This window comes from Montipora foliosa, chromosome 13 (assembly GCF_036669935.1).
Source record: "Montipora foliosa isolate CH-2021 chromosome 13, ASM3666993v2, whole genome shotgun sequence".
NCBI lineage: Eukaryota > Metazoa > Cnidaria > Anthozoa > Scleractinia > Acroporidae > Montipora > Montipora foliosa.
In genome coordinates this window covers 21573391-21580890 of record NC_090881.1, presented here as the reverse complement: position 1 = coordinate 21580890, position 7500 = coordinate 21573391, and the positions used below count along the sequence as shown (strand labels likewise).

General features: G+C 39.9%; 1 protein-coding gene and 1 long non-coding RNA gene across 2 annotated transcripts in view; one reads left to right on the top strand and one right to left on the bottom strand.

The window, feature by feature from the left end:
• Positions 1–7443, top strand: part of LOC137982968 (cholesterol oxidase-like) — a 20228-nt gene extending 12785 nt beyond the window's left edge. The window contains exons 4-7 of the mRNA XM_068830133.1: positions 485–985; positions 3524–3839; positions 4496–4666; positions 6642–7443. Of these exons, the coding sequence (XP_068686234.1) occupies positions 485–985; positions 3524–3839; positions 4496–4666; positions 6642–6649 (996 nt within the window). The 3' untranslated portion in view covers positions 6650–7443. The remainder of the gene's footprint in view (positions 1–484; positions 986–3523; positions 3840–4495; positions 4667–6641) is intronic.
• The window catches only part of LOC137982969 (uncharacterized), a 27069-nt gene that overhangs the window by 13338 nt on the left and 6231 nt on the right, over positions 1–7500 (bottom strand). The window lies entirely within an intron of this gene.

The following is a 7500-nucleotide window of genomic DNA, read 5'->3' as shown; positions in this document are numbered from 1 at the left end:
ACATAGCTTTGTTATATTTTCAGGCTTGTCGTTTTGAATTCACGAGCTTTGCTTATTGGAGCTAATAAGGGAGACGGTCAATCGAACTTCCAAATCAATATCAGTCATTACATTGTAAATGATGGCATGAAGGGGCAGAAGCTAGAGTACACGGAAAATAGCCTAGGAGCAAAGTAGGAAACCAAGAAACTCAACCCAAATATGATGTCGAGTCTGGGAATCGAACCCGGGAGATATCGGTGGAAGAAGGGTGGCCCCACCACTGCGCCAATCCAAGTTGTGCGCTTTGACGTTGGCTATGGTCCTAGCTAAAACACTCGATTTAATTCTTTAGTGAACGAGAAAACCTATAGGAACAGTAGTCGACAAAATGGTTAGAATTAAAACGAAATGCATTTTACTTACTCGCAGAAAATTTGGTATGCTGGAAATAAAACTGATGATGAAGTATTTAAAGCCATTACATGATTTTTAACTTTGATAGGTAGAGGTATTAACAGTGCTAAGGTCTGCCGACTGTACCGGGTGGGACGTCACCTACAAAAGAATTGACGATAACAGCACTGGTGTTGAACAAACAGTGCAAGCCACTTTTGTCATTCTTGGTGCCGGTGCTATAGGTTCTACACAAGTACTTTTGCGCTCCAAGGAAGGTGGGCTCAATGTATCCAATCAGCTCGGAAAGCGGTTTTCCACCAATGGCGATGTGATAGCGTCGAGTTTCTGTGGCGATAATGTCGTAAACGCTATCGGCATTCCTTTTGAGACTGCCCCAGGGGTCGATCATCCACCGGGTCCAACAATTACCACCGCAGCAGATTTTCGTCGCTTCACCCCAGGCAGTTTTGACAAGCACCATGTTGTCGAAGATTTTGGAATCCCTGTTGGCTTGGCTTCTCCTTACATCATTGGTTTGGCTGTAAAGGCACTGTTCTCTGGCGATGATAAGTATCCTGATCTTGACGATATCGACAAGTTTTACAAGGTACTACATTTAGGGGCACTTTTCTTCTTTATTGATTGATTTGTTGTTGTATTAATGAATGTATGGATTGTGCAATAATAATAATAATAATAATAATAATAATAATAATAACAACAACAACAATAATAATTGATGTGGATGTTGTATGCAAATGAGGTCACGTGACTTGTTACGGCCACAAAATTAAAAAAAAAAAATGGCAACAGTTTATGCTACAATTTATTTCACTTCGCTACTATTAGATTAGTCAAAATGGTAAAAGAAAACGAACTGTGCTTGGCATTTGTGAAATATGTCTTTACTTCTGGATATAAACGGCATTTTGTACTAGTGCCCAGTCCCCTATGGAAAAGGATTTCTTTTCTGGGACATTTACCTTGAAATGTCCAAGCACAGAAATGATGTACCCAATAGCGTTAACATCATCAAGGTAAATCCAGCTGATAAAATGTCGATAAAAAGTGTTGCCGTTTAGCTGAGATTTCTATGCTAAAAATAACTTTGACATGTCACATGATAATATATCAACTTATAGCTGTTAAGGTTGGACATCTTATTGCTGCTAACAATGTCCCAAAGTTATTTCGTGTTATATACAACCGATCGAGAGTTAGACCACCCCCTCACTTATTTTCATAAAATAGATATGGGCCCTGGCCTTAATTCACCAGCGGGGTTGTACTTGTAGTTCTTTATGAGACGAAAGCAATGTCCTTAATGGTCGATAGTGAATTAAAAAAAGGTCACTGGCGCTAGTTGATTAAGACATTTAAAAGTAATTAGTAAAATTTTATAACGATTACGTTCATGAACGGGTAACCAATGCAGATCTCTTAGCACAGGTGTAACATCAGCTCGTGTTTACATGAACCTGTTAGAAGTCGGGCTGCCTAATTCTAGACATACTGGAGTTTTCGGACTTGATCCTGCCTAAGACCTGAGAGTAGTATATTATATTGGTCAATCTTGGATGTTACGAATGCGAGGACCAAAGTTTCATGGTGATGTTTACTGATTTGAGCAATGTTGCGTAGGTGGTAGAAAGCAGACTGACGTATGCTGTTTGTCGAACCAGGCACCGCTGTTCTTTGCTGAGTTTGATTAGTAGATAAAATCTGAGCAAACAAGAATAGATTCTAGCGGGGGTTGTGGTCGATGACGGGCGTGCAAAACAAGGAGCTCAGTTTTGTCGTGGTTGAGCAACAGCCTATTTATTGCCTGACATCCAATTACCGGGGATTAACATCATGAATACATGACTCAATGCGCTGTTTGGTTGTAGATGGTTCGCCAGCAGCATTCGGGTTGAAAGACACATAAATTTGGCCATCATCAGCATAAAAATGATGGTTCATGTTGTGTTTACTGATGATGTCTGTGAGAGGTGAGGTGTACAAGGGAGTACAGGATGGGATCGAGCACTGAGCCCTGAGGAAACACCACAAATGAGATTCCGGCTCAGCGATGAGCGCTCAGTTCCGATCTTTACGAACATGGTCCTCCCGGATAGATAAGACTGTATCCAACCTAAGGCTTTCCCAGTAATTCCGAAACGATGTTTTCGCCTAGTACTGAGAATGTCATGGTCTACCGTGTCAAACACCGCTGAGAGGTCTAGTAACACCAATATAACACACTCTACGTCGTCAATGGCACGTAGAATGTCATTGTGTATTCGCGTAAGCACCGTCTCAGTGCCATGGCCCTTCTTACATCCTGATTGAAAAATCTCATGTAGACTTGTATCCTCAAGATGGTGATTGAGACGCACAGCTACAGCCTTCTCAGTGCCTTTGGAAATGAAGCTATAAGGTTCCAATTGGTTGATTGATTGACGGATTTACTAAATCTGACAATTAACAATTAGACCCGTAGCCCGCAAGGACTACGGGTCAATAGACCACGAGGCGAAGCCGAATGGGATATTGACCCGTGGCCCTTGAGGGCGAAGAGTCTAATTGTTTTAGTATCACCCAACTAGTCGGACAGAAAAGGCAATAATATAGTTAGCAAATGCAAGTTGAAGAAATATTTATTTGGAAATAAAACGAAAGAAAACGTCACGCTTTTCGCTATTCGAGGACTATTACTAATAGTCATCTAGTAGCGTATAGCCAATCAAAATGCAGGATTGGCATTAGTCCACTAGTTGGGTGATACTAATCAATGATACTTGTTTTCGAATGATTTTAAAAAGAAATTAAAACATTGTAATTGGTACACAAAGTAACTGGCTTATAAATCTCGCGCCACTTTTTTCTACCAATGAAAAGCAAATGCATACCAATGTTGCCATGCACGTGCACTTTTCCTGCAATTTGAGGAACCAGATACCAAAAGGGTTTTGGAGCTGCGTATGCATGTAAGCTGTTCATCCTGAATGATTTAGAGCTCCTGAGCTCTCCGGAGATATTTAAAGGATATTTTAATATATATTTATATTTTAATAAGCTCTCTTTCTATTTCTTTATGATTTATTGTTCTTGAATGAAGTTGGTTGACGGACTGGTTGATTGGTTGATATCTCTCATTGCACAGGCGGTTAAGTCCGAAGCAGGTGACAAATCTCTGACTTTCCTTGGTATAAGTCATGATGATGCAAGAGGCGTCATTTCTTTAAACAACAACATTTTTGATATCACTTGGGAAAAAGTGGGGTGCGAAAGCAATTTCTTCGAAGTAAACGGAAGGATAAAAAACATGACTGATGGTCTGGGAGGCACATTTCTACCTTATCCAAAGTGGGCCAAGCCTCAGAAGCGAAGTGTTCTCACAGCACATCCTCTTGGTGGATGTTCAATGGGAGAGTCAGGAAAAACAGCTGTGGTGAATCACGCTGGACAAGTTTTTGATGGTATGTGATCGCATGAAGTGTTCAAAAGGTACGCCGCGGCTGTCTACTTCAAGTCCTTCGTAATTCAAAGTTTAAAAGGACTCAATTAACTGTAAGAACGGGAAAAGATCCGGCTTTCTTCCAGAAGATTCGCTCTATTATTTTGGTCACTTTATTTAGGGAAGAATTGCATTACGATGTTTTTGATTTAGCTGAACTTGTCCTTGAGCAGAAATTGAGTTGATGAGTTAAGAAGTCGTTGATTTTGTGAAGCATCGATGAGAATAAAATGCGATGCGTTCGTTCCAGGGTGCTTTTTTACTATTATATTTGTAATATACTTGCAACGAATTAAGAATATAGCCAAGCGGACCAGTTTCAAAGGAAACCGCGGAGGAAGGTTGGTAGGATTGTCAAGCTCGGAAATTTGGTTGAAACAAATGAGTGAGTAATTTGAACACAATAGCAAGATTACAATGCTTGCCTTATAACACAGTCTATGAGATCAAGTTCATACAACCAAGGACACCTACCAATTAACCAAAAAGCGACGGAGAAAACTTTACCACTTATCCGACTCCATTCCTCATTTGAAAGGATTCCTTCGTAAACTTGACAGAATTGCTCCTTACGGAAAAATATACCTTCCAGTAAAATTGAAACCTTTATTCTTTCAGGAAATACTGATGATCTCATGGACGGACTTATGGTTGTTGACGCAGCCATTATCCCTAGACCTGTAGGTGTTAATCCCTTACTGACAATAGGGATGCTGGCGGAGCGTTGCATTCGGCTTCTTGCCGAAAGGCAGGGTTGGACCATCGACTACGACACATTCACTCCATTAGGTAAGGCAAAAAAATTAAGTTTGAGTTTTGGTCTCCCAGATGTGAAATAGTCGGTTCGGAGTTTCAAAAATCACATGCACGCGCGTCTGGATAAAATCAAGCATGAATTAAAGATACAAGAAAATTTGAATGCAAATTCGTCGACTTTTTTCTCCGAGCTAGGCTTTTATAGATTGTGCTAGCATAATTTTTGGCATAATTTGAGGAAACTAGCATAATTTTTGATGATTTTTAAAAAGCAGCACTGCTAGCATAATCGGTATATATTGATAAGCCTGAGGCCTGAGACCATTTTTATTCAATGTTTTAGCCGCATTCGCAGTTTGGTAACAGAGAGACAGCCTCTCTATGGCTAGAAGGCTAGCAGTCTGGCACGAGCTGACGGACCGGAAGTTGCCAGATAGTGTTGGTCACAGTACCTCTTCTTTTTTTGTTTTTTTTTTTAATTACAAACACTTACATACATTAACTTAGAAAACACAACTATTTACAATGCTTTCTACACTACCTACTTACACTTACTAGAAATTATTTTACACTCATTTAGGCCCGTTTCAAACGTCGAACTTTTCATGTGCCAAATCTAATGCAAATGACAAAAATCTATTGTTTTTGCTCATTTGCATTAGATTCGGCACATGAAAAGTTCGACGTTTGAAACGGGCCTTACTCTCAATACCAATGCTGCTTACAGTGCTTTACATTACTACAATGTATTACAATATTACAATGCTGCTACAATACTGGAAATGACCTTAAAACTATTATTTTACAGGAAACTCTCATTTGCAAGTTTGCCAAATGGCGTCAGCCAGGCTGTCCGATAACTTGCAACAAGAGACCATAACAGAACCAGCAAACATAGCCAGACACCGTTGCCTTAGACAAAGAAAGCAAAATACAATAGGAGAGGAGAATGTGACGCCAAAAAAAGTATTGCTACATGATCGTGATACCGTTTTTTGGACTGGTTTCACTAATTTTGCAAAAGGAATAATTTTAAGAGCAAGTGGCATAATTTGGAAAAACGAGCATAAATTGAGCATAATTTGGGCAAAAAATGCGCACTGATAGTAGCATAATATGTTACTTTTACTAGCACAATCTATAGAAGCCTATTTCTCTCCCCACGCACCCATGTGTTTTTGCAACTCAAAACTCAGTTTATTAGACGTTGATATTCTAAACTGGACAGAGCCTTTTATCTATGGTCTCTTGTTGAAACTTAGGCAGATTTTTAAGCTGACCCCGTTGGTGAATTTTGTCTTTGATGAGAGCGCGAAGTTAGCTCAGGGTAACGACCTGAAATTTCTGTAGTGGTGGCCGTGTAGTGCAAAAACGTCTTTTCGTGACAAGGAGAGCTAATAGAGAGCTTACGAAACGACGACGCCGACAGCAACGACGACGCTACAAAACAATAGGTTTAATGAGCACAAACAATGGCTCTGCACGCTCTGCACGTGCGTTTTACATTCTGGTACATTTCTTTGCCGTCATCTCCTAAATTACGGTGTGAAATGACCAAATTCAAGGTTCTGTTGAGGACGTTAGCACATGGCGAGGAATTTTCAGTTCTCTCTCTCTACGCTTCCAACCCAAACATACCAGTTTAATTCCTCGACAGTTACAACACATTTTTAACGCGAAACGACTTGAAATAGTTTCGTAGTGATATGAATAGCGCGAACTTGTATTTTTAAATGAAGTCCTCGTAGCCGTCGTCGTCCTCGTTTCGTAAGCCCCTTAATAGCCACCCCTTAGTATGCCGCATGCCAAGCTATCCAATCAGAATCAAGAGAAGCCATGCTCAGCTTCCGATTGGATTATCAAAAGTTGTCAAAGATTGGGTGGTCAAAAGAAGAACTGAGTTACAATTTTGACAGTACTACCTCTGACCAGTGACGCATGACATATTGGTATTTGAAAAGCCGGAATCCTTTAAATTACTTTGACTAATTCTCCGCTCTTTTTGCAGTTTACTGAGTCAACTCCAGGTCAGGAAAGGATTGATTGGATTCAGACCTGCACTGTCATTTGAGAAGAGCTTTACCGATCACAGGACGAGCATTGCAACGAACAAAACATTTTTTTGAGATACTATTGCATGATTGCAGACTTTTTTTCCGGGGAGACTAGTTTCCAAGCTTACATAACTTTTTTTTTGGTTTCTTATAACATTTTCCGAGTACAAAACGATATTCGACAGGAGCTAACTGATCTACCACCTTCTTTCTTTTTTTTTTTTTTTGTTAGAGCCTAAGCTTTTTTATTCTCAGGCTTTTTTCGTAAGCTCATTGTACTTTTAATTCCATTATTGGAATTTAGAACGTGATAGTTGTGCTATCATTTTCTTCGCCGGGTTGTGTGCGTAATTTGGATAGCTTAGTAAAGTTTTGAAACAATTACCAGAGTGCACGACCAAGTCAACTTCGTATATAGTCATAGCTTTTAACTCGGTTAATTAATGTTTGCTTTTTGCTTGTAATCAATCTTCGTTTCGTGAGCAAGGCTTATACGACCACAGCTGTACAAGATGTGGCCTTGTTGCTGCTATATCGAAAGTAATGAGAAGTTAAGCAACCGTATATCAAGCAACCACATTATTGTAAGTCGACAAGGTGTTGCCCGCCACTTACAAAAAAAAAAAAAGAGTTTTTGAGTGCACGCAAGTATATGTAACGTAATAACCTAGAGCTTGTTTTTCAGTGTGGAATACCAACTTGTAGTAAACGGGGTTTGCCTTGAGAAAGGGTCAATAAAGCTTTCTTCGCCGGGAATTTGGAGTCATTCTTTGTTCGTCGAGGTCTCATTTGTCGTAGAGTCTCGATATCATT